Genomic DNA, 26,146 nt, shown 5'->3' with positions numbered 1-26,146 from the left:
TGAAGGGTTGCTTACACTCATAAAGCCCACTGACAGGTATCCCTTTCTTCTCATCCACGTGGGAACAAATGATACCACCAAGCAGAGCTACGAAGAAATCACATCAGACTTTAAAACTTTGGGAAGGAAACTCAAGAACTTCGGGGCTCAGATACCTTTTTCATCCATCCCTCCAGTAGTCAGAAGGGGGATAGAAAGGGAAAGAAAAATACTCTGGGTGAATGACTGGCTACGAATGTGGTGCCAACAAGAGAGATTTGGATTCTGGGACCACGGGCTATACTTCCTGGAAGATGGACTGTTGGCAAGGGATGGGTTGCACCTCACAAGGGCTGGGAAGAATCTGTTTGGCCACAGCATAAAGAACTTCATCAGGACAGCTTTAAACTGAATCCTACAAGTGAGGGAGATGTAAAGTTGGGGGTAACAATGGATGAAGGCTCATGCACCACTATGGAGAAAACAGCTCTAATAGTTCCCAATAGTAGGCTTCAGACACATGTAGGAAGAAAGCCAGACTATAAAACCATGGTCTTCGATGTCTAGATACTAACGCCCAGAGTATGGGAAACAAACAGAACGAACTTGAACTCTTAACACAAGAGGGAAATTATGACTTGATAGGTATAACTGAAACTTGGTGGGATGACTCCCATGACTGGAATACAGCAATTGAAGGATATAACTTGTTCAAAAAGAACAGGAGGAACAGAAAGGGAGGTGGGGTTGCACTGTATGTGAAAAATACATATCTCTGCACAGAAATACAGGAGGATGAGCTTGGTAGCCCCATCGAGAGCATCTGGGTTAAAATAAACACAGCAAAGAATAAAGGAACATGGTGGTCGGAGTCTACCACTGGCCACCCAATCAAGAGGAAGACAAGGATGAAACTTTTGAAAAGCAAGTAGCCAGTGTTTCTAGGAAGCATGATGTAGTAGTAATGGGGGACTTCAATTTCCCCCATAATGACTCGAAGCCAACATGGATTTGTCAAGAACAAATCCTGCCAGACGAATCTCATCACATTTTTTGATCAGGTAACCTCCCTTGTGGACTGTGGGAATGTTGTGGACATTATATACCTCGACTTCAGCAAAGCTTTCGACAAAGCGTCCCATGATCTCCCGATGAGCAAACTAGCTCAAAGTGGGCTAGATGAAACAACGATCCAGTGGACCACAGTTGGCTACATAATCAGACTCAAAGAGTGCTTATCAATGGGAACTCCTCCAACTGGGGAGAAGTAAAGAGCAAGGTACCACAGGGCTCAGCCCGGGGCCCAGGGCTCTTCAACATTGTTATTAATGACCTGGAGGAGGTGGTGCAGGGAATGCTAATTAAATCTGCAGATGACACAAAATTGGGTGGGATAGCTAATACCCTGGAAGACAGAAACAAAATTCAAAATGATCTTGATAGGCTGGACCACTGGGCAGTAAACAACAGAATGAAATTTAATATGGAAAAATATTAGTTCGGCAACTAGGAAAAAGAAACCAAATGTACAGTTACAAGATGGGGGATACTTGGCTCAACAATACTACAAGCGAGAAGGTTCTTGGCATTGTTGCAGATCACAAGCTGAACAGGAGCCAAAAATGTGATGTGGCTGCAAAAAAGGCAAATGCTATTTTGGGCTGCATTCACAGAAGTATAGCTTCCAAAACACATGAAGTACTAGTTCCCCTCTACTCAGCGCTGATTAGGCCTCATCTGGAGTACTGTGTCCAGTTCTGGGCACCACACTCTGAGAAGGGTGCAGACCAACTGGAGAGGGTTCAGGGCAGAGCAACGAAAATGATCAGGGGACTGGAAACAAAGCCCTATGAGGAGAGACTGAAAGAACTGGGCATGTTTAGCCTTGAGAAGAGAGGACTGAGGGGAGATATGATAGCGCTCTTCAAGTACTTGGAAGGTTGCCACAGAGAAGAAGGCCAGGATCTTTTCTTGATCATCCCAGAGTGCAGGACACAGAATCATGGGCTCAAGTTACAGGAAGCCAGATTCTGGCTGATCAGGAAAAACTTCCTGACTGTTAGAGCAATACGACAACAGAATCGTCTTGATCCCAACAAACAGAGATGAGTTAGTGGATAAAGGAGCAGTTACAGGAACTCTGGGGGAATGTGCCCATGTTATCCTCGAGTTCTTGGTTCTGAAGGAAGCAAAATCTGAGTGTAGCCAAATGCGTACCCTGGATTTTAGGCAAGCCAATTTTAATAAACTCAGAACAATGATAAGTGAGGTCCCATGGCAAGCAACTCTAATGAAAACAGGAGTCCAAGATGGGTGGGAGCTTTTAAAAAAGGAAATTCTAAAGGCACAATTACAAACAATTCCAACAAGAAAAACAGTGGATGACAACAGAAGAAGCCAACATAGTTTCACAAAAAGCTTAGTCTGAGGCTATGGCCTCCCAGGCTGAGAATGCGAGCGAGCTGAAGCCTTCCCACTGGAGGAGGCGAGGATCATAACTGCTGACATCCTGTCTTAGAAACCTGAGAGAAGGAGGGGGGCTTGAAAGAGAAACAAAATTTGCTCCGAGGTTGGAAGTGAGTGTGAGAGCAGGCAGGTTTGGGGTACCTATAGCCTTTTCAGTGAAAGGAACTCTGGCCTGTGGACGGATGTGGGAGGTGGTGGGCTCTCCCACACTGGAGGCATTCAAGACGAGGCTGGACAGCCATCTGTCAGGGATACTCTGACTTGGATTCCTGCATTGAGCAGGGGGTTGGACTCGATGGCCTTGTAGGCCCCTTCCAACCCTACTATTCTATGATTGTATTCTTTCTATCAAAAGCCCCTCTTCTCCAAAACGTGAGCCTCTTTGAAAGACACTGGGGCTAGGTTGCCCCTAGAAAAGTCATCTGCGATCCAGTGCCAAAAGCACCTGATCAGAACCTTGGCGACTACTGCCTGTTTCAGCTGGCTCAGGACCACAAGTATCTCTCTAGATAAAGCTATTAATAGTAGTGGCTGCAGACATAGTAAGCCCCATCTGTTTATGGGGAGCTGGGAAGCAGGCAGGTTCCTCTGGATGACTATGCAGGAACAGCAGTCCTGAGACAACAGTGCCTGGTTTGGGCGGGAAGTCCCAAGCAGGGTAGACTTATCCCTTTCCTGGCTCTCCCCTGGGCACCTGATTAGACAGATCTTGCATAGAATGATACTCTCCCTCCAAACTTCCATTAATTGTGGTTCTGGTGTGGTATGGTCCGTGGACACAAACACCTCTTCAATCACATCCACTTTGTAGGCTTTCTTGGTGTGGCGACAATCACTGAGATTGTGGGCTGTGAGGCTCAAAAGGTGGCCAGAGCCAGCAAGCTGTTGCCATGAAAAGCATTTTCCTTCCAAAATAGAATGGATGACATGGCTCCACTGTGAAAGCTTAGTAGCGAGTCAAGCTATGAACAGGTCTTACATGTCTGGCCTTCTGTAATTTTTTTTCTTCACAGGTTTGCAGACTGCCTTTACCCATCAGAGCCGTTGGGCCCAGGAGGAGTAAGGGGAGAAAAATAGAGAAGAAGAGAAGAGGTAAATATTTTTAAGAGAACAAGAAGGTAGACAGAACAGCTGAGGCAGTGAAGAGATAGCTCTGTCCTGGACAAAAAGCAGGGATGAACCAGTAGGTGCCTAGGGTAAACCCACTGTTGGATGCCTTCCTCACACCAACCTTGGGAAAATTTAACTTCTATGTACTTCCAGATGGCTTCACAGGATGACAAAGGCACATACCTTTGTCAGTCAGGAGTGACTTCATGCAGAAAAGAAGCTAAGCACTTACCAAGAGCAGCCACAGCTGCCTCAAAACCAAGTTCCTCATCTCCAGGCATTTCATTATTCCAATTACGGCTTGGGGGTCTGGATCCAGTAGGAGAAACCACTGGAAAGAGGCAAGATGGCAGATTAGTCAGCTCTACAGAGAGTAAGGATTGTTTGGACTGGTAAAATTTCAGAGAACCATCAAGATGACACTTTCCTTTCTAAACTAAACTGACCTCTACCAAGATCTATACCTTACGATTTTTACTCAGTTCCACCCTATAGATCAGAGTGTAGAACCGGATATGGGTTGGGGGTGAAATTGCCCACCATCAGCCCCTATGTGGACCAGATAATGCCAGTGATGTGGCCATGCCCATTTTGCCTTTCTCCATGCTAAGGGAAGCATGTCATTCCATGGAACTTAGGGCGGCATGCAAAGCATCTCAGCCAGAACTGGAAAGAGTAGATGCTGTTTTCAGTTCCAGCCAAGTTCTCTGCACCCACATCCCTGCTGTTAACTCCAGTCTGAGACTGGAGATAATAGCGGTTGCCTCAGTGGGCTCCGCTTGGTTAGAGGTTATAGAAGAAATTTGTAAAGTTAAAACAACATGACTGGATTAATTGATTGATTGATTAATTAATTAAATTTCTTAATCGCCCATCTGGCTGGTCACCTGGCCACTCTGGGAGATGTACAACAGTACAGTCTAAAAAAGTAAACATTAAAACATCATATTTCTAAAAATACCCTAACCCACCCCAAATGCCTGCCTGAACAACCATTTTTTCAATGCACAGCGGAAGCTCATTAAAGAGGGGGCATGGCGGAGTTCCCTAGGGAGGGAGTTTAATAGAGTGGGGGCCACCACAGAGAAGGCCCTCTCCCTCGTCCTCACCAATCTAGCTGTCCTGGCTAATGGGACAGAGAGAAGGCCATCTGAGGCTGATCTTGTTGAACGGCCTGTCTGGTGTTGCTGGAGGTGCTCCTTGAGATAGGCTGGGCCAGAAGCATATAGGGGTTTAAAGGTCAAAACCAACACCTTGAATTTGGCCCGGCACACTGGTAGCCAGTGCAACTCCTTCAGTACCGGAGTGATATGACCACACCAGCGGCTGCCTTGGACAAGGCCACAAAAAAGTTCACACCTAATCAAATTTGTAACATTTTATATTCATGAAGACTAGAGTTGTTTTCTGCAAATTTAATTAATTAATTTGGCAAGGTTATGTCAGGGTGGACACTGAGCCCATAGAATCCCAGAGTAGTTCTGATTCTGAGGAAGAGGAGCCACTCCTGGGAGAGGAGCGCGCTCATCTTTCCCAGGGCCAACAGCTGACAGAGATTACTCCCACCAGCATTCCTAGCTTAGATAGCAGTCCTGGGAGTGACAGAGAGCGGGAAGCAGACTTGCTGGACGCGCAATGCCAACGCAGGGAGCAGTGCCAAATGGAGGGCGCGAAAAGGAGGCGTAGTGCCCAGTTGGCACGCAAACAACGGTTGCGCCCAGAGGATCCAAGGGAAATGGGGAGCGATTCTCCCTAGCCCATAAGTTCAGGGTCTGCCAGTGATTCCCTTTCAAACGGGGACCAACTGTTCCAACTTAGGGCATAGGTACCCTGCTGCTCATATCTAGTTGCTAACAGTAGAGTTGTTAAGTCGTAAAAGAGGAATAAAGCTTTGAAAAGAATCCCTTTGCCTGTGTCTGGACTTGGCTACTGGATTAGACTGAGAGAGGCCTCCAAGGAGCCCTTGACAGGTTAGTAATATGGAACGTCTGGTGACCAACAATGGAAACAGTACTGCAGTCACTAAAAGGAAGAGCCCACTGTTCTTGAAATGCCTCCTACAGAATTTGATCTCAGATCTGGTGGTTTACCTGGGCAGAATCTGCAGCAGAAATTGAGCAGAGTCACTGAAATAGGCCACCTGTTTTAAGAATGTGACTGCATTCCCTGAACTTAGTCTAGAACAGCTTTCCTCAACCAGGTGCCCTCCAGATGTTTTGGACTTCAACTCTCATCAACCTCAGTCACCATGGTCAATGGTTGGGGTGATGGGAGTTCCAGCTCAACTGACAGCTTCCATTTAGATATGCTAACTCTATACCTCCAGCACATATAACTGTGGGTTAGGTTCAGTGTCTCCATAGTTCGCTCATGCCTGAGAGTTTGGTCTTTACCTGGTATAGAAGATACTCATTCATGCTGTGCAGGCTTCAGCCCTGATGAGCTCTCAAAGCTCTCACATGTAAAAGTGCTCAGAGGCTTATTTAAAGGCATAATTGAACTGATGGACTGTGGTGGGGGTCTTCTGATCTCTCTAAAATTTTCAGGGGAAATCTGACCTCAAGATTTAGTGGGAGGAGCAGATCATCATCCTTATGCACCACCCCCCAAGACTTCGCACTGAATTTCTCTTCTTCAGATATGTCTGAAGCGGTTTTACCTGGAGTACATAAGACATCAAATATAAAGCTGGCCAGCATGAGAGGCAAGACTGGGCGATAATCACACAGAGTTCCTTCTCTCAGCTCTTCAGCCCTTCCCCGAATAGTGTTCATCTCATTAGAGCCAAGTGGAATTTTCTTCAACAAGGCTGCAATTTCAGATTCTTGGTATGCCAGCTTTACCTGTTTGATACAGAGTAGGGAACAAAACATATCCACAGGGCTACTATGGCTAATATAACATGCTACTACACAGAGACACTGGATGACAGAACTAAAACAAAAGGGCTTTCAATGATCATAAGAATCAACTTCCTGAGCTGCTGAACTGCTGTCTTCTCAGATCAAGGGAAGATGGCAAGTAGCTAGAAGCTGCCTCTTCACCTATAGAAGAGTGCCAGGAAACTCCCCAGCCTGAGAGACAAAACCTAATAATCGTGGTCATCTGCACAGTTACAAAATCTATCTAGGAAGATGTACTCTGAATAAGAGCATGTTTGGGCAACTGGCCAAATAACACTGTACTGTAGTACAAAACATATGCCAAGTAGTCTAAGGAAAAAGGCCACCCAGGAACAATGGCATTACGACTGGGGGCCTCCCCATGTTTACGGTCTGTGCTCCTTTCTTATGACCAATAAGAGGCATCTCAGCTTCAGCCTCATGTGGTGCAGAGTGGTAGGCGGCAGTATTGCAACCGAAACTCTCCCCACAACCCGAGTTCGATCCCAGCGGAAGTTGGGTCCCAGGTAGCTAGTTCAGGTCGACTCAGCCTTCCATCCTTCTGAGGTCGGTAAAATGAGTACCCAGCTTGCTGGGGGAAAGGTAGTCACGACTGGGGAAGGCAATGGCAAACCACCCCGCAATAGTCTGCCATGAAAACACGAGCGCAAGCGGCGTTCCTCTAGGAGTCAGCAATGACTTGGTGCTTACACAGGAGGAACCTTTCCTTCCTTCAGCCCAAATTCACATTCTCTGCCCAGAATCTGCCAACAGAGATGAACCCCTTCCACAGTCTTAAATGATCAAGGGAAGGTTTGATCACTGGAGCAAACTGAACTAGAATGCAGCCATTTGACTAAATTGTATCCACATTTTAGGCAAGATGCTGCTTTCACCTAAAGATCTAAACCTAGAGCAACAGCTGCAGCACCAAGACCGACTAGATCTACTGATGATAGAAACTCATTTCATGGTCAGGCAGACTAACACGTAAGGAACCTTTAACAACATCAGGGAGCTCACAGCAAATACTACATGTGTGATCAAGACTATCCCACATACCTCCAAAGCCTTGGTAGAGGCTGGTGGCCTCTGCAGCTCCAGAGCAAACATGCCAATCTGGAAACCTAGGTTGTGGTATTCCTGCCGCTCACTCAGCACAGTCAGTAGGAAAGCAGTTTTGGATAAGGTGTTTGTTGCCATCCATGTCTGCTTGCTGGTGGATACCTTGTTTTTCTTTCCCTGTAGAATGAACAGATTAACGATAGGGTATTAGATCCAGATGCACTTAGATTCCACTGAAATCAATGTGAAAAGTTTGTCATGATTTCAAGTAAGTGCAACTAATTTAGACTGGACCCAACCCTTCAGCTTTATTTAAAAAAGAAAAGACAGAAAACGCATTCAACCCCATCTAATAAAATATGGTCCAAGACAAGCTCCACATTCCAGTGTAATGAAGAATGCCATCATTTTAAGAGGTTTGTAAATCTCTTGACGCTAAAACAAAAATGTTGCTCAGCATGAATGCCATTTAAGTGACACTCCAAACACTACTTATAACACTATCTTGAGGTCAAAATTTGAAAAATAAAAAATATACTTTCCATAGCCACCCATTGTCTCTTTCTTTAGTGTGGACTTAACCAATTTATTCTTCCCACTTAACTGATTTATTCCTCCCAGCCCAACTCTCCTCTTTAGCACATGGATATATTGCAAGGATAAAATGCGGGTGGGGCATGATGTACACCACCTTGACCTCCTTGGAGGAAGGGCAGGATATAAACATAGTCAATAAATGAAATAAACTGCTTTATAGTGCTAGGTGCAGGGTTAAATGAGAAAGAAGTTATTAATCTAGCCCCAGAACTCAGCAGTTTCATGCTGTCATGTTATGTAGGAGAGAACTGCCCATGATTCTCCCATCATGCTGAATTGCTCCATGATTCTTCACCAGCCCCCAATTTGGAGATTTCTATAATCTTATGTAATGCTTTTTGCATTACAAGGCTGGCAGCCTTATTTTCAATACCTTTCCTAATAACTCCTAGGATAGAATATGCCCTTTTCTACTGACACCAGAGACCAAGCTGATCTTTTCACTGCACTATCCAACACAACCCCAAGAAGTCTCTCCTGGTTAGTCACTGGTTTCCCACCAATGTATATGTGAAGTTAGGATTTTTTTCCCCAAGGTGAATCACTTTATATCTCCTTAAACAGAACCTCATTTGCAATATTGTTGCCTTATTACTCAAATTTTGAAAGATCCCTTTGGAGCTATTCAAAGTCTGCTTGGGGTGTTGCCATCCTAAATAATTTGGTATCACCTACAAACCTGACCACCTCCCCTTTCAACCCTAACTCCAGATCATTTTCGAACATTGGCTGTTTCCCAACACAATCCATGAGAGACCCGTTATTTACTTGCCTCCATTACAAGGGCTGACTGTTGACTCCTACCCTCTGCTTCCTGTTTTTTAAGCAGCTACTGACGTGCTCTCTTATTCCACAACCACTAATTTTATTCAGAAGCTTTTGCTGAAGGACTTTACCCAAAGCTTTTTATTTTTTCAAGTATCTACTTGCTTGTTGATAATTTAAAAATCCCAAAAGGTTGGTGAGGCAAGACTTTCCTTTGCAGAAGCCATGTTGCTGCTTCTTCGCTAGGCCTGTTCTTCTATATGATTAAAATTCTCCTTAATAATGCTTTCCCCATCTATCCTGAAAGGTCATTAGGCTAACTGGCCTGTAATTTCCTGGCATTTCCCAGGCTACTTTTCAGACCTGAGTAAAAAGGCTGATTTTAGTGACACTGCATATTCTTTATTAGATCAGTAATTTCACATTTGAATAACCTAATCACGTGACTTATTTATTAAGTTGCCAACCACAGAACTTCATTTTGTTGCGAGATGGAGGGGCTAAATTTTTTAGACCTCGCAGAAACCGACACATCATTGCATGGGTAAACATTGTAAAACCATCCCTAGGAGGATGGAATGCTGAAATAGCAGCAAAGTACTTTAATCGAGACAAACTTCAATCCTCTTTGAAAAAGACTGTGGAGAAAGGTAAGTACAGCAGTAATGATGCAAAGTAGGAATTGAGTCCTTGAGAAGATGCAAATGCGGAAAAAATCTTCCACTTACTGTCATATGCCCATCTCGTAGACGGTTTGAGAGCTGCCTGCAACCCTGTTTGAACTTCCACTGACGAACAGGCTAACTCGAACAAAGTCTCCATGCCATGAGACATAGGGTGCTGAGATCTGGATGAAGGCTGCGACCATGATCCTTGGTCAGTAGTATTGGTATCGACAGCACCGTAAGTATCTCATGTTTGCCTGACTGAGCAGAGGAGCAAATCACAATTGCCTCAGCCACCATGGCATTATTAGGATACAGTCTGTGTTGTCCATCAGAATCTTTTGCAGCACCTTGGAAATTAGAGGAAACAAGAAAAATGTAGAAAAGATCTTCTGACCAAAGAACCTGAAAAGCATCCCCTAGTGACCCCTCGCCTAGACCTCTTCTGGAGCAAAAGTTGTTGCATACTGTGTTCTGACTGGTAACAAAGAGATCCATCTGTGGTTTGCCCCATTTCCAGAAGAGCGAGTTGAGGAGGGGACAAGACAGCTGCCACTCGTGAGACATCCAGTAAGTCCCACTTAGAGGGTCTGCCAGATCGTTGTCCTTCCCCGGTCAATGTGAAGGGCCATGAGTGTAATTCCTCTTTCAATTGCCCAGTTGAGAAGTGTGGCAACCATGTCTACTAGACCCAGGAATTAGTCCCTCCCTGTTTGTTCAGATACCACAACACCGTGGTGTTGTCTGTTAGTACCTGGACGTGCCTGTGAGAAAGATGGGCCTCGAAAGATTGGAGTGCTTTCCTCATAGCCAAGAGTTCCAGTGTGTTCATATGTAGTGTCCTCTCATGTCTCTGCCAAAGTTCTTGGATCTGAAGGGCCCCGCAGTGGGCTCCCCATCCTTGCTAAGATGCATCAAGACGGAGGCACTGGTGTCAATGGCATTGCCTGCTGTAAAGTTGCTTGGTTGCGTCCACCAAGTCATGCTGCTCGCTACATCGTCTGGTACTACTAAAAGCACTCTGAGAACATTGGGGTCAAATGATTTCAGAAACCAGCTTTGCAGGCATCTCTCGTCCAGGCTACTATGTAAACTGTAGATGCCATGAGACCCAACAGCCACTGGATTTGGAAGCTGTCACCCTGCAGGAGTGGGAAACTTTGCAAACCAACTCTGTTACAGTTCAACATCTGTCTCAAAGTAGATAAGCCCTCGCAGTTGTTGCATCTAAAACCGCACCGATAAAGTGGATCACCTGGGTGGGTTCCAATTCTGATTTCTCCTCATTTATTATTAGCCTCAACGAGTTCAGGAGGTCTCTGAGAATACAACTGCTTGAGTAAGGTGATGTTTGGATGATGCCACTATTAACCAGTCGTCCAGGTATGGATATACCTCGATGCCTCAAGTGCGAATGTATGCACACACCACTGCCATGCATTTAGTGAAGACATGCAGAGCAGTTGCCAGGCCAAATGGAAGGACTGTAAACTGGAACATCTGATCTTCGATGACAAAGCAAAGGTACCTCTGATAATCTTCACTGATGGCAATGTGGAAGTAGGCATCTTTGAAGTCCACCAAAGCAAACCATACAGTGTGGCAAAGAAGAGGGATAACAACGGCTAAAGCAGTCATCCGAAACTTTCTTACCCTGATGAAGTCGTTGAGGCCCCTGAGATCCAGAATGGGACAAAGTCCTCCATCTCTTTTCAGTACCATGAAATAACGGGAAAAAATCCGTCCTTTGTTTGGTAAGGTAAAATTCTTTTGATGGCTCCTTTCTCCAAAAATGTAGCTGTCTCCAGTTTTAGAACCTCTGAGGCTGGTGTGATGTGGACAGTACTGAGAGGAGGGAGGACTTTGAACTCTATTCAGCATACAAATTGGATCATGTCAAGGACCCATTTGTCTGACGTTATAGTCATCCAATTTGGTAGAAAATGACAGGAGAAAACCAAAAAAGGGTGGTGCAGTGTCACAACAATTCTGGTAGCAGGCTAAGTGAAAGCCGTTGTTTAGAGGAATTGTCCCCCTTGGAACGTGGCTGGCGAAAACAGTGAGAAGGGTGGTGTTTTCTCTGAGGCTGTTGCTGATTAAACTTGGGGATCCTATCCTGATATTGGCGAGATTGATGGAATTGTTGTCTAAACCATCTCCTCTGCCAGTATGGTTGTTGTTGGTACTGCTGTGAAATTCCCATCTTTTTTGCATTCTTTTTGGCTTTTGAATGGCATCCATTGCCTCATCATTCTTTGAATTAAAGAGGCCCTCCCCATCAAATGGAAGGTCTTCTATCCATGACTGTTCCTCTGGTGTCAAGCCAGCAGACCAGAGCTAGGCGTGCCTGTAAAGGGCTACTGCTCCCACCATCACCTTTGCATCACAGTTGGCTTGGTGACGAGTGGTATTGAACTGTTGCTGAGATAATTCTACCACTTCAGTCTGGAAAAGTCAGGCAAGTCCTCTCTGGTCTTCCAGGAGGTAGTCACACAAACATCCGATCTTTCCCCACAAGAGAAGTTGATATCTTGACATCATGGCCTGATAGTTAGCCACACAGAAGCCAAGCACAGAAGAGGAACAGATCCTCCTGCCTAGTAAATCCAACCGGTGACCTTCCTTATCAGCCTTTGCAAGGCATGAATTTTGGGGGATTTTCCTTGTGATTATTCTAATTTAATAGAATTTGGGCATGAATGCTTGAACAAGAACCCTGCATACTTCTCTCCCACCTTGTAATGGAATTGTAAATGCTTCGACGTGGGAGCCATTGAAGAAGTGGTTTTCCCGGTCTCCTTTACAGTCTGAAGCAGCGTAGGAAGGAATGAAAACTGGAGCCAACGCTTCCATGTATACAACATCAAAGACTGGATCCTGTAACTTCTCAGCAAGTTGTTGAGTCTCAATCCCTAAAGATTGTGGCATCCTTAATATTTGTTTGGTAAAATGCTAGACATCCTTTGAAGGTGAAGCTCCTTCATGCACCACCACAGCATCATTTGGGGAAGAAACTGAAGGTGGTACTGAGGACACAGACGTTGAGTCTGAAAGGTCATCCTCAATGGACTGTAGGAATGATGCTTCCCCCAATCTTGATCCTTCTCCTTAGGCACTGAGATAGGCAGAGGTGGGAGAGGCCGAGACGGAACCAATCCCACAGTCTCAGTAGCCAGTGTGGCTGATGGTCTTTTTGTAGACGGTGTTTGTACCCTCAAGGAAGTCAAGCGAGCAGGGACTGGCAGAGGAGGCAAAAAAAGGTTCCTCTCACAGTGGCCTTGATGCTGTTGCTGAAGGTGCTGAATGGTACCGAGGGGATGTTGCTCTTAAATATCTTGTCCGATCATGAAAAGCATCACAATGATGACACCAGTCATCATATGGATAGTGCATTCTGGGCGGAAATGACCAATCACAGTATCTGTCCCAGTTGCGTAGTGGTGAACGGGATCTGTAGCCAACACATGACTCATAGCAATCACAGTAGGGTATACCTGATCTCTCAGCACAAAAGGAATCTGGTGAGGTATCCCTATGTAAGCGCTCCCTTGGTACCGGGGGAGGAGACAACTGTATTTGAGGCGGTGAGCCCCGGAGGACTACTGGTGGTGACATGTCTCTGATTTAGCCTTCCAATGTCGATGCCGTGTGCAGCAGCTTGGGTAACGATACTGAAGGTGCTCTCGGTACTGACAGAGAAATTGATGGAGCTCTCAGTGTTGGAGAGTCCAAAAGCAGTGGCGTTGGTGGGATCTAAATTTGGTGCTCATCCACAGTCTTAGAAGGAGAAAGTCCCGTATCATGGTCTTTCTTTGTCTTCTTCTTTGGGATCTCAGCCAACAATTTAGGACCCCTTGGCAACTTTGCCTTCTTAGAAAGCTTTTTCGCAGTAGACACTGTTAGAAATCCGCCTGGAGTGGGCAGACCAGTTCAACCCATGGTTAGAGTCGGAGACCAGGCCCACTCAAGAGATGGAGACTACACTTTCTCCACCACCACCTGGGGCTGAGAGGTAGAAGCCTTTGGTGCGCCGAATCAACAGCTTCCAAAGCTTTCTTCCACAAGATCGCTTTTAAGCAGTCTGACCAGTGATGCTTAGTTTGTTTAGTAAAATTCATACAATGCCAGCAGGTCTCCACCACATGAGACTCCCCCAGGCAAAACAAACAAAGAGAATGCCCATCAGTGGGGGGTAGCTTACTGCCGCACCAAATGTACTTGCTAAAAGGGGCCTTAATGACCATATGTCACCTAACGGAGATCAAAGCTCACAACACACCCAAAAGATAAACTACTTTTTTTTTTTTTTTTAGAAATAAGACAAACAGAAGAGAGAAAAAAAGAAGAAAGAGCTCCTAACTACCTCAGTGAAAGAGCGAAAACAAGAAGTCCCAACAAGGCAACCTTTCAACAAGGTGGTCGAAAGAGAACTGAGGGAACAGGAAGGAACCCACTGGGACACGTGCAATAGACAGTGCGGGGAGGGTTCCTGCCAAAAAAATGTTTTCCTCAGCTACAGAAAGTTCCCGAATGAGGCTCCGCACAGGCACAGAGCCCATGTGTGTAATGCACAGAGACCACGAAGAAAAACATGTATACAATGCCTAGGAAAACTGCAAAAGCTAGAGTGAGATTCAGTAAGAGTGTATGTCAGGCAAACTATGTAAATATATGCAAATCTGTCAAAAGGTCACAGAATTCAGATTTTCTTTGAACATAATTTTAATTACCTTGGGAGCAGAGCACAGTGGACAAAAATATCCATGGATATGGGGCACATGGGCCCCTAAGTTACGCTAAGTTGTCCACAAAGTACAGCTATGAAACATAATTTTTTTGTCCAGCTCTTGTTCTATGCTTGCCCTTCCATTCAAATTGCTTCCATTATCAGCTCTGTACCTTGGTTGGGGGCTGCTCCACCTTGAGATCAGGAGGGTTGGCCAATAAGTCCTTCGCAAGCTCAACTGTGAGGCGACATGCTTCATTGCTGTAACCATGTGCGTAAAGAGCCTCTGCGCAGGCAAACAGGATCTGTAAATGAAGGACTGCAAATTAAAACCAACCCAGTCTTTGCTTTCCCTCAACAGTATCAATACTACATTTAAAGGGGGGTGCTCAACAAACTGACGCAGGCAGGGAGTTTCAGCATTTATTTTAGAACATGACACCCAACCAACATGTCATTTCATTCTCTTCAGCACTGGACAGAGTTGCATTCCTACTGAGGCGCCTGGGGGAAGAAAAGAGGAAAAAGATCTGCCCCAAACAAAAAAAGTGAAGGCACTGGCATAGGTGTGGAAGGCTATTGTAAGAGCATGAGCCACAGACTTCCAGCTTTAAATTCTACCTCAGCCATGGTTTCATTAGGCAGCTTTAGGCAAACTACCATTCTACTCAATCTCAGCCTCTCATTTGCAATATGGGGATAACATATGACACTGCCTTATAGAAAGTCAGACCATTGGTCCACTTAGCCCAGTACTGTCTAGTCTGACTGGCAGCTGTTCTAAGGTCCCAGACAGAGGTCCTTCCCGTCATGCTACCTATGATCCATATTTGAATGGAAATACAGCCAGGACATTCTGCATAGGAAGCACGTCTCTACTGGTGAACTTTGGAGCTTCCCCATAACATTAGCATGCCTTACAGAGCTGTTGCAAAGATTAGAGATAACATATGTGTTGTATGTCAAGACTGAAAAAGCTCTACACAGATGTTATGTAGGCAAAATGGGTCTGGCACATCATAGTCCTTTCTTCCAAGCCAAAGTGTTACACATAACATATTGGGGCACAGAGAAAGGAAAGCAAAATAATCAATATCAACACATAGAAAGAACAAAGATCTTAAGTCAAACAATATTGGCTCTTGGCTTTGTAGTCCCTATCCCATGGGTTTAATAAGAACGTCAGATTTTTTGCACTCCCCTGAACCCACACACAATTGCAGGAGTCACAGGTAAAACAAGTTACATTACATTTGTAGATGATTTAAACACATGCACCCCTTACCTCCATGCGGTTTTCCTGCTCCAAGGGCTTTATCCCAGCAAATATGTCTTGTTCCTCTCCTGTTCCTCCCTCAGCCTTCTCATCCTCTTCCTTACCCACCTCCTGGGGATTTAGATAGTATACCTGGTAGTCATCTTCCTCCTCTTCTCCTCCAGCTGCACCATTCTCCCCCACTTCTTTTGGCTTCAAACACGCTCCACCAGTACTTTCATCTAGGCAAGGGAGATCATCATCTCCACTACCTACTTCCCCCACTGGATCTGTTGGGGTTTTCTTAGTGGAGGGACTGCTTCTGAGGGTGGGCTCAATTGCCTCTGAGAAATACACCCCACCATCATCCTCAAAGGTATCCCTGTAGCTTCTGCTCAAGGGGCTATCTGTGAAGCTGAATGTGTTGCTGGCCTCTGCCCCAAGAGCCAAACTGCTGTCATCTAAAGTCAATTCAGCCAAGTCTGGTTCCAGAGAGCTGTCCTCACTGCTCATACGACGCTTCCCACTATGTTTGCTGGCCAAGTTCTTTCCAACTGGAAGCTTGCTTTTGTTCACAGTTGTTTTGTATGCACCTTTATCTCCTTCTGCGGAAAGTCGTCTCAGAACCCGCTGGGGGCCTTCAGACACAACTTTCCTCTTCCCAATGAGTTCTTTGGGGCGTACAGCTGGCTCCTGAGAGGAGAAGCGCGACCTGTCCCCTAGCTGCAAACATGTTCCTGCAGCATCTGGCCCATGAGCTTTCCCTGCTTCAGAGAAGGTTTCTGCACATGGTGGCCGACAGTTTCTCTGCTGGATGGCCTTCACCCAACAAAAAGAGTTCTTCTTGTCTGCACTGCTGTAAGTGATGCCTGGAATGGGATAGGCCTCTTCCCAGTTGAAGTAGCAAGCTTCCACAGCCGGTTTGAACCCATGGAACAGCTTCTCAAGGGATTTTTTGTGCTGCCCCCTTTTGACATTGTCTATTACCTTCAATTGCCATTGCCTTAGTTGTGTGCACAAGTCTCTTCGCCTAGCATCATGGAATAGAAGAAACACGTGAGAGGCAAAGATGAGCTACAAAAGCAGTACTCCAGATTCACTGTTTGCTTCCCATTCAAGACCTAATGAATCTCATATTCTTCTCACAAATTTTCTTTATCACTTTGTTAATGAGCTTTGGTGAGAGGTTGCACAGCCAACTCAGATGTCTTAATACGTGATTCCATAGCACATAGCCTCAGACAGTCATAGAAAATATGAAGTTGCCTTATGCTGAGACTGATCACTGGTCCATCTAGCCCTGTACTGTCTACTCTGTTTGGCAGCAATTCGCAAAGGACTCAGGTAGGGGTCTTTCCCAGCTCTGCTACTTGAGATCCTTTAATGGAAGATGCTGGCAACACGTGTTCTCCCTCCCCCATAAAACTAACATGGAAGTAACTCTTGAGTGTTACAAATAATGTCCACATCCATCCTCTGCTAATCTGGTAGTCAGAAGTCTCCAAGTGAGATTGTGTTTTTAACTATAACCATAATTGAACCCCATCTTTCATGTATTAATTTTTTTTTTCTTGGTAGCAAGTATCATCCATCATCATTATGTATTTGAAGGACAGGTAGTTATGAAGCAGCACAAGGCCAAGAGAGCACAGGATACAGTGGGAACATGGCAATGGAGTTCTGGTGGCAGTTTTCCCCCACCCATGTTTTGAGAAAGCCATCACCTCAAGCAGAGAGAGAAGAAATGTATAAATATTTACAATAAAAAGAACAGATAAATATCCATTCATGGGAACATATATTACAGCTTCATTAAGTAAAATTTGACCCCACTGCCTACCGATGAGGGCTGATGGTCGGATCCAGGACAGCAAGCCTCCAGAGAACCACCATCTCATCACACATGCTTGCACAAGCATGAGCAGCCACTTCTGACTGACCATTGCTACGGCCAGTGTGCCCGCTTGCACTGCTATGGGATGCAGATGTCCTTACACTGTACCACCAGCCAGTTATCTGTAGAGAAAGGACGCAGACACGTCAAGACCCCAAACTTCCATTCTTAACACCCATTAACAGACAAAATACTTTGCCCTACTAAAAGGTATCCACCCCAAGTGTAATACTGCAGGGGATGTTTTCAGTCAGGCCAAGAAGTATGTTATCAAATTCCTCAGTAGCCCCCTAGGCTGCCTGCATAGTTGCCATGGCCCTCCTCTCTAACAACGACAGCAAATCAATAATTTTCATGAGGCACCTTGAGAATTTTTAATTAGGCAGGATATAAATGTCTTAAATAAAAATAAAATAATACCTGTTCATACGTCAGACACTGGTCTGTTAGGATCTCCAGAAGAGGGGCTGCATTGGTGTCTCGCCTCTTGAACATCTCCCGAACAATAGAAAGCAAGTTCCAGATGCCCTCAGGTTCTCTCCCTCTCAGGGGACGCAAAAGACAGGCCCATTCAGCAGCAGCTGGAGGCTCCGTGGAGGAGAGGTACATGGAGTTCACATCACTGTGAAGTTTGAGAAGTGGTAGAGAATGGGAGGAACACCATCAAGGTAACACGAAGATGTAGAATTACCATTTCTGTAATTCTAAATGTAGGAAAGTTCTTTATAGCCCTCATCTCCTCCATCCTTCTGTCCTATAATGAGGGGCATGTCAGATACACACCAGAGGTCAGCCACTAAGCCTGATCATGTACATGAACCCAAATCATCCAGGTCTAACACACTACTCCTGTTGCACCTACATTATACGGTATAGCATTTCACAATGAGAAATTTTTACTAAAGAGAACATATTGCTTAACACTGCAGCTGTATTGGTGCTGGTGAGTTAAGAGGCAAACCAGAATATGCTATAATTTTAATTGGACTAGCCTGTATTAGGTAAAATTGGATACCAGTTCCTTAAGTTATAGCTATTAGTAGTTTTGGGGTAAAATATTTGCCTGCATTACACGAAGAATCTTATCCACCAGTATTACCTACAAATGTATTCCTCTTTTCTTTTCTGTAGATCCCAGCCTTTTCTGATATTACTTCAAAATGAGCACATCCATCCTCTGCTAATCTGGTAGTCAGAAGTCTCCAAGTGAGATTGTGTTCTAGTTTGAGTAAACTAGCGGCTTCAAAACTTACCTTCAGGTAACCCTTTGCACATTGAATGTCTGCCAAGGAATCTACACTGCATAAAACTCTCTAGAACATTCTAGGGTGCACAACCAATTCAAATGGAGCACTGGTCAGGCCTGTTAGGTCTCATATTTCTCCAAGAGAATAGTATGCCCTAAAATACACTCCAACATGGCTATGCACTGCAGGGAAAGAGCAGTAGAGGTAAGCAAGGTGTCTTTAAGGTAAGTTTATCCGCCATTACTCATATTTTTAATGAAGAATGCTTGATAGTTTTAAAGGATCCCCAAGATTTGCTAGAACACCTTCTGAAAGCCAATGAATTAAACAAAGTCCAATTATTTGATGAATATCCTGGTTTCAGTCTGCTGCAGCAAATCATTTCCTCATTACTGCCCACAGTCTGGCCTGCACCAGCAAATCTGTTATATCTAGAGAAAAGACAATTATTAGGGCTTGATTCCCAACAGTACAAAAAATTCCCTCTAAACAGAAAAATGGAGACTGCTTCCCTGTGAATTCTCACCAGGCAGCCATCCAGATATGGGGTGGTTTCCTCTCAGTCCACTAGGAGGCAGAATCTTTTAAGACAGACAGACTTGGACTAAGGAGGCACTGTCACCTCCTCTCTAGAGCCAGTCACTATAACACCAAAGTGCCTTTGACAGAAAAACTATAAATTGCTGCCACGATTAAAAGAAACTGAGCAGGTACTGGGCCAACATCTAGGAACAAGTAGAAGAGGAATTCACAGACAAGCAAGCTCTCCATTCTCCCTACTATACTTGTCACTACCTAGTGGTCCAGACCCTGGGGCTTAACAGAGCAGTGCTCCACAGACACACAGAGGAAACATTTGGGCTCCAAGCTACAAAATACACTGAAGTACTGTTCTACCAAAGGCTGCCTCAGCAGATACTAAACAGTGATAGTATAGTCTTGAGAGTGAAGGTGTGGAGAGAGGACTGTACAGTTGCTCTGCACACCTCTTGGCTAGAAGCCCAAGAAGTAGCAGCTCCTCTAAGACAGTGTGCCACAATTCCCCCTGATGGTGGTTTGTTCAGGTAGTAGGCTTCTGCAGCGCAGACTCTGTGCAGAGTAACCTGGACAGGGAAAACTGTTATTTATTATTCCCATTTACATCCCGTCCTTTGTTTAAAAAAAGTCCCAGGGCAGCTAACAAGATTAAAATATCAATGAATTAAAAGTAATAATTGAAATAAATTAATCAGCAGCAGAGCTAGCTACTCATAAATGCCTGGAAGAACAAATGTGTCTTTGCCTGGTGCCGAAATGATAGCAGAGTTGGCACTTTGGGGGGAGGGCACTGCGAAGACCGGGTGCCACCTATGGAGAAGGCCCTATCTCAAGTCACCACTTGATGTACTTTCCCCATGGTGGGATGAGATGAGACAAGATGAGCCTCCCCCACAGATCTAAGAGTATGGGCAGGCTGATATAGGGAGAGGGGCATTCCACCAGATTCCTGGGTCCCAAGTAGGTTCAGGTGTTGTAGGTCAACAACTGAATCTTGAATTTGACATGGAAACAGGCAACCAATGCAGCTCCTTCAGGATCAGTGATACATGATCCCTGACAGTGGCCCGTCAGCATCCTGGCCAGCGCATTTTATACCAACTGTACCTTACAGGTAAGCTTCAACGGCAATCCCACGTAACACACATTACAATAATCCAAACACGAGGGTACCAGAGTATGAGTCACTGTGGCTAAACTATCTCTGTCCATGAACAATAGTGGCTGGTGGACTAGAAGAAGCTGGGCAAAGGCACTCCATGCCACTGAGGCCAGCTGGGCCTCCAGTGACATAGCTGGATCAGAGAGTACCCCCAGGCTATGCACCTGCCACAAACAATATGGTCTCGAGAGAAAGGAATTCATTGGGATGAGAAGAGAAGCATTTATGATGTCTATGGATATCAGGAGCTCATCTGCAGCCACTGCCACTAAAATGGAGACAAGTGTCTCCATTTTGAACCAATGAATCCAGAGGAACGCGTTAACTCTTTTCAGGTTCAGGATGACGAGTCCCTCTCTGTTTTTCTTGAGGACAAGAACAAGCAAAGAGAAGATACTTTGCCTCCTTCCTGGGATAGCGCCAACTTACTAGATCCAATTTCCTGCAGCTTCTGGATTACTGCTTGCATGAACTTCCATTCTGCCAAGGCTGTAGAGCAGGCAGAGACCAAAATCTTGCCTTGGATTACTGCCCAGAACTCCAGTGAATACACGAGATGAAGCATCTCCCACACTCAACTGTCTGAAGTAGCCAGATCCCAAATGGGGACAAAAGTTTGCACTGTTTGAGTCTGAGAGACCGTTTGGGTGCTGGAGCCAGTTGGACCTTTTGGAGCTCCCTTTCTGGGGTGAGCCACAGAGTATTTCCTAGATCCTTAGAACCTGCCCCCAGTGTACCATAAGCTTTGAAGAGCTTCTTATGAGGTTGTGTCTGTTAGTGGGGGAGGCGCGGGGGGGGGTACAACGATGGCTGGAATTCTCACTCCTGTGACATCTGAGGGGTGATTTCCAAGAAGATAGGAGGATCCTCCTCTTCAACTTATCTCTTGTTCCTATTGCTGCCTTTTCTATTTGCTAACCAAGCATATGGGTGATCACTTTCAAACTTAGCTGAGGTAAGAGCAGACTTGGTAGCTATTGATTTTCCCGATGGCTGGAGCTACAGCCATCACTTGGCTGACATAGTAGATGCTGTAGTCCTAGCTCCATATTGCAGTATATCAAACAGGCCATCAACAAGGTAGGAGATGCCATTGTACAAAGCACTGAGTACCTGGGCTGCTGCCTCAGAAACTTGTTCCCAGTGCTGCCTTTTCAGCCAAGCTAGGGAATCTCTGGAGACTTGAAACAGTACAGCAGTCATTTTGGAAACTACAGTACTGAGCTCCATGGATCTTCTTAACACAATCCTTTTATCTGTCTGGTCTCTGGACAAGATATCACCCTCAGCAGGCAGGAGACTCTAGGTACAGATGCTGTTGCCTCCAAGTTAGAAAACATCAACTCCTTGCAAATAAATGAGAAAGGGTAAATATTTTCAGTACCTTGTTTGGGTGTGGTACCTTGTCAATCCAAGTAAAGCTGCTGTTAGAACATCTCTGAAGGCCAGGAACACGGGCATTGTCTTTTGGGGCTTAGGAGACCATACTATGAACTTGGACTCCTAGGTCCAAGTAGGATCCTGGGAGGATCTTCATAGGAGTTTGCAGATGGAGCACCTTCAGAACCTTAGGCAGGAACTCAGGGAATGCAGAGGTAGGAGCAGGAAAAGATGAGGTGTTTCCTCTTCATCTCCAGAAGACTAAGAGCAAACTCAACTCAGTAGATTAGTGAACAGCATTTCAGCTGACTGAGAAGAATTGATGCCTCCTATATTCACTTCAGCAGTGAGTCTCAGGCCATGACTCTTTCCATTTCCTTTTTGATGACTCAGGATAAGCCAGGAAGAGATCAGGAGTGGGCTGTGTCCTGGACTACTCATCCGAGCTGGAAATGAGATTCTCTACCAACTCTGTGCTGACAATGTATATTGAAAGCAGTTCTTCCTAAAGAGCTAGGGTGGGCATCATCCCTGCAATACTCCATATTTACCCATAGTTTTGAGATGATTATCCTCTGTTTGCTTCCAAGTATAGCACGAGGAAAGGTTCCCCTGTAGTACAATTAAGATCAGCAGGCAAACTACAGTTCTTGGGATCCTGGAAGTATATCAATGCCAGAAACCTAAGGATAATTTCCCAAGCATTTGTAGCTGTCTGCAGAACAGCACTATGAGTCTGTCCTGACTGTCTAGGCTGTGGTCTTGTTGTTCTGTCTCACTGGGGGAGCGCCACAGACTGATCCCCCATGTTGCATGGGGCCTGCAAGGGAGATGGAAGCCTCATCCAAGGGCCTAAGCTTTTCCTTTACTTGGTTTTGTCCAAGTGTTCTTAGTACTTAGAGGATGCTCTCTCCATAACAGTCTGTAGAAGGAGGAAAGAATGAAAGTAGGAGACAGAGGTATAAAAGCGCAAGCCCTGCAGGTTCTCCTCTAAGAGGGTGAAGATAGAGCAGAACAATGACTTGGCCATCACTCCTAGCCCACAAAGGGGGCACAGATAGTAGAAGGCTGGGAAAGTTGATAGATCACTAAGGGGGAAAGCCCCTGATAAACCAGCACCCTCACCATGACAAGGTACACGGCCATTCATCCACCCCAAAGATGGAATCCAAGAGCAGTACAACCTGTATCAAACCAGTTTAAGTAAAAATTTGGATGGCATGGTATAACTACAGCCATCCAAATGCATCCCTGTCAAGGTAATGCAGGGAAATCTGCTCATCCAGCTTAAAGCTGCACTGAAATACTTGGCCCAGGCTTTTTTGTTGGTTTCGGAGCTGGGGCACAAACTGCCCCCCCAAACTGATCATTTTGGGGGTCTTGTCAAATTCTGATGGGAGGGAGTTATCACTCCTGAGAAGGCAGTGGTTTTTTTACACTGTAAAAATGCTTTGCCTCCACTTTAAGTGGTGCAACCCTAGGAGGGCCTGGAAAAGTCACTGATGGATAGAAAAGCTGAAGTGCGGGTGGGGTGGGGGGCAGAAAAGGACACACAGCTAGGTGAAGGGAGAACCCCTTGTGCCTAAATAACATCCCCAAAGCCAGGTCCAAGGTATCACTCACCTCTGTGGCTTTAGAACCTCCAGGGAGGAAAAGGGATTCATATGCAGCCTCAAGGCAGGTTTAAGCTCCCCTAAGTCAGCAAGCAGACCTGGGACAAGGATGAGGTCCAATCCCACTCAGGTGTGCCCAACTATTACTTCTGTTGTCATCTCCCCACCCCACATCTTTCTTCTGCCTGGTCTGTTGAAAAGGATAAAACCATTTAGAACCAGTTCCTCAGACCAAGCCTGGAACCTGTGACCATGTATTGCAGAAGCAGAAGAAAGACCAACCTCTAAGGAAGAAATGGGAGCTGCTTTCTCTTACAGCCCCTTGGCCAGAACTATCTTCTTAATGAAGCCTGCCTTCTAGCTGATGGAGAGGAGAACACCCAGTGTTTGGACCACTGGATGGCAATAAGATGAAAAGTTCTGACATGCTAGTTTTCTGAGAATAGGGAATATTTTTGTATGGAAAAGCATTCAGACAGGTGCAGTTCTGCCTGCAGCCATAAATAGTATATCTGCTCTTTGTGAGAAGTTGGCCCTGGTGACTGATACCTCTGAAAACAGAACTAGCTGCCATTGTCCACCATCAACAGCCCTGTGACTTGTTGCCACAACTGAATAGGCAAATTCTTTATTAAACATAAAGGACAAAGCAATACAGACTTAGTTATAACTTAGAGCAGCAGCCACAAAGATTATCTTTGTGACTGCCCAGAGAGGTATTATAAGCCAAAGGTGTGCCTGCACAACTTGCAACCCACTTGCTCAAATACAGCTTACTAATCATGTATGGGTCCACCCAGGGCTCAATAAACATCTATTTTTGCTGCCTGCTTAGAACTGCAAAAATGGGGATGTCAAGCACTGGCAAGCCAAAATAGAAGGCATGGGGCTGTGTTTGACTTAGTGAATCACCACAAGTTGTGAAGGAAAAAACATAACAAAAGAATTTACCTAAAGACAACAGGAGAAGGACCACAAAATTTGTGAAGGGTTTTCTTTATGTTGTCACTTAATGTAGATTCGTCCAAGTACCAGGTGCTTTGATCAGAGGCAGAGGGACCGGCAGTGGGATCTTAAGAAAAAACAGATAAATTTTTGCAGGTACTGGAAATGGTTTAGCTTCCCCTCTACTCAGGATTGCAGGTGAAACAAGCAGTGAGCCTTCCAGAAAGGAAGCTGTTCCAAATGTCTTTTTGAAAGCTGAATACACTGAACTCTCCCACTGCTGGTACTACATAGTGGATCAAAGGAGGTCTGAATAAAAATAATGCTACCTTTCTTACCTTTTGAGCCAACAACTCAAGAGGTTTCTCTGTGTATACTACTTGTATTTGCCCTTATCTTACAAATCATGGAATTTAGTGCCCCAACATATCAAAAGCAAAGTTTACTTTGCTATTGTTTAAATTAAAATTAAAAGGTCTACTACAGTTACCTGGGGCCCCACATACTGTGTTGATGGCAGTGGACTGAGAAGACAGCAGCTCATCCAGTAGACGCTGAGCAGTAGGAAGTATCTAAGTGTGAGAAAGACATTTAATGCTTATTTAATAACAAAGCTGCCTCCTAGAAAAGAGGAGTTGTTTCCTGCAAGTTGGATTCATTTAAATCACCAACAAAAGGGCTGATTTTGATCAAGTTTCCCATTGATACTTCATCTATTTCTTAATTCATACCTAAATAGAGCATGAGTACTATGTGCATATACTTTGTAAACTTTATATAATTTATTATTTTCACTAATTATAGAAAATTGTATGGTATAGCACTTATTCAATGGGTAACTTTGCTCATTATGTAGGTCAGAAGCAATGGCTGGTATTACCGGTCATAATAGTTTATATTCATATGATGAAAAGAAGTTCCTTGTTTAGAGAGAATAAATATCCATAATTTGAAAACTGAGCAAGCTCAGTTTCACAACTCAGATAGTTAAAGAAACTTCAGTTGGTTCAGAACACAGTTACTAGACTGTAAACGGGAACTTCTAGAATGATCTTATCTTGTCAATATTTACATTTATTTATTATAAAGATCTATACTGTGCCCTAATATTTATTGCAAGCCACCTTGAGTAATATGTAAGTAAAGGCACAACATTAAAATACAACAGCTAAACATAACATAAAGATCTTCACTGGCCATAGTTTGACATTAAATTGTGCTCAAAGTTTAGGTTTTAACCTTTAAGGCCAGACTGTTTAGGGCCGGGGTATCTGAAGGAGGCCTAACTATACCCCCACATTTAGAGGGCATTTGTGGTAATGCTGCCTCAGCTATAAAACTCCCTTCCCCATAATGTTCACCCTTTGCTAAATTAGTTAACTATTAGGTACCAAGCGAATAAAACTTTATTGCCCTAGGCATTTAATAGTTTACAGGCGCAATCCTACAGTGCTTGGAACCTTGTCCCAAAGGCCATAGGAAAGATCAGATCTGACCTCAGATACCTCCTCTCTATCCCCATGGAAAGATTCACACTCCTCACCCTTTCTAGAGGCTCTGGGAAAGCAGAAGGATCAGGGGTGTGGTGTGGGTGGAGTTTTGGATCCAAAGCCCTTCAAGCCCTCAATGTGCAAGCAATGGGAAGGAAATAGTCCAAAAGAAAAAAAAAAAAACCACAGAGGAACAGCAAACATCTCTACTCTCTCCTTTCTGCCTGCCAGCAGGATTTTGGTAATCTCTCCTCTCTCCTGCCTACGTGCCTGAAGGATTTAAAAAATGTCACAGTGCTCCAACCTTGGAGCACTATAACTGCCCTGTAGGATTGCTCTGTAAATGGTCTGTAATACTCTGACTTTAA

General features: G+C 44.8%; 1 protein-coding gene across 7 annotated transcripts in view; it reads right to left on the bottom strand.

The window, feature by feature from the left end:
• ZSWIM8 (zinc finger SWIM-type containing 8) overlaps positions 1-26,146 on the bottom strand; it is an 88,584-nt gene that overhangs the window by 29,082 nt on the left and 33,356 nt on the right. For 5 of the 7 annotated variants that reach the window (XM_084841406.1, XM_084841407.1, XM_084841408.1 and 2 more), the window contains exons 6-14: positions 24,779-24,860; positions 24,295-24,415; positions 17,825-18,026; positions 17,351-17,526; positions 15,541-16,540; positions 14,429-14,560; positions 7,500-7,679; positions 6,215-6,398; positions 3,788-3,886 (exon numbers count right to left, since the gene is read on the bottom strand). In XM_084841406.1, the coding sequence (XP_084697532.1) occupies positions 3,788-3,886; positions 6,215-6,398; positions 7,500-7,679; positions 14,429-14,560; positions 15,541-16,540; positions 17,351-17,526; positions 17,825-18,026; positions 24,295-24,415; positions 24,779-24,860 (2,176 nt within the window). The remainder of the gene's footprint in view (positions 1-3,787; positions 3,887-6,214; positions 6,399-7,499; positions 7,680-14,428; positions 14,561-15,540; positions 16,541-17,350; positions 17,527-17,824; positions 18,027-24,294; positions 24,416-24,778; positions 24,861-26,146) is intronic. The other 2 variants (XM_084841410.1, XM_084841411.1) reach the window with 1 other exon arrangement.

This window comes from Heloderma suspectum, chromosome 3 (assembly GCF_057233095.1).
Source record: "Heloderma suspectum isolate Gila_16-S chromosome 3, 16-S_ref, whole genome shotgun sequence".
In the NCBI taxonomy this organism is placed as follows: Eukaryota; Metazoa; Chordata; class Lepidosauria; order Squamata; family Helodermatidae; genus Heloderma; species Heloderma suspectum.
The sequence above is the reverse complement of the archived record's forward strand: the minus strand, read 5'-3'. Positions and strand labels throughout refer to the sequence as shown.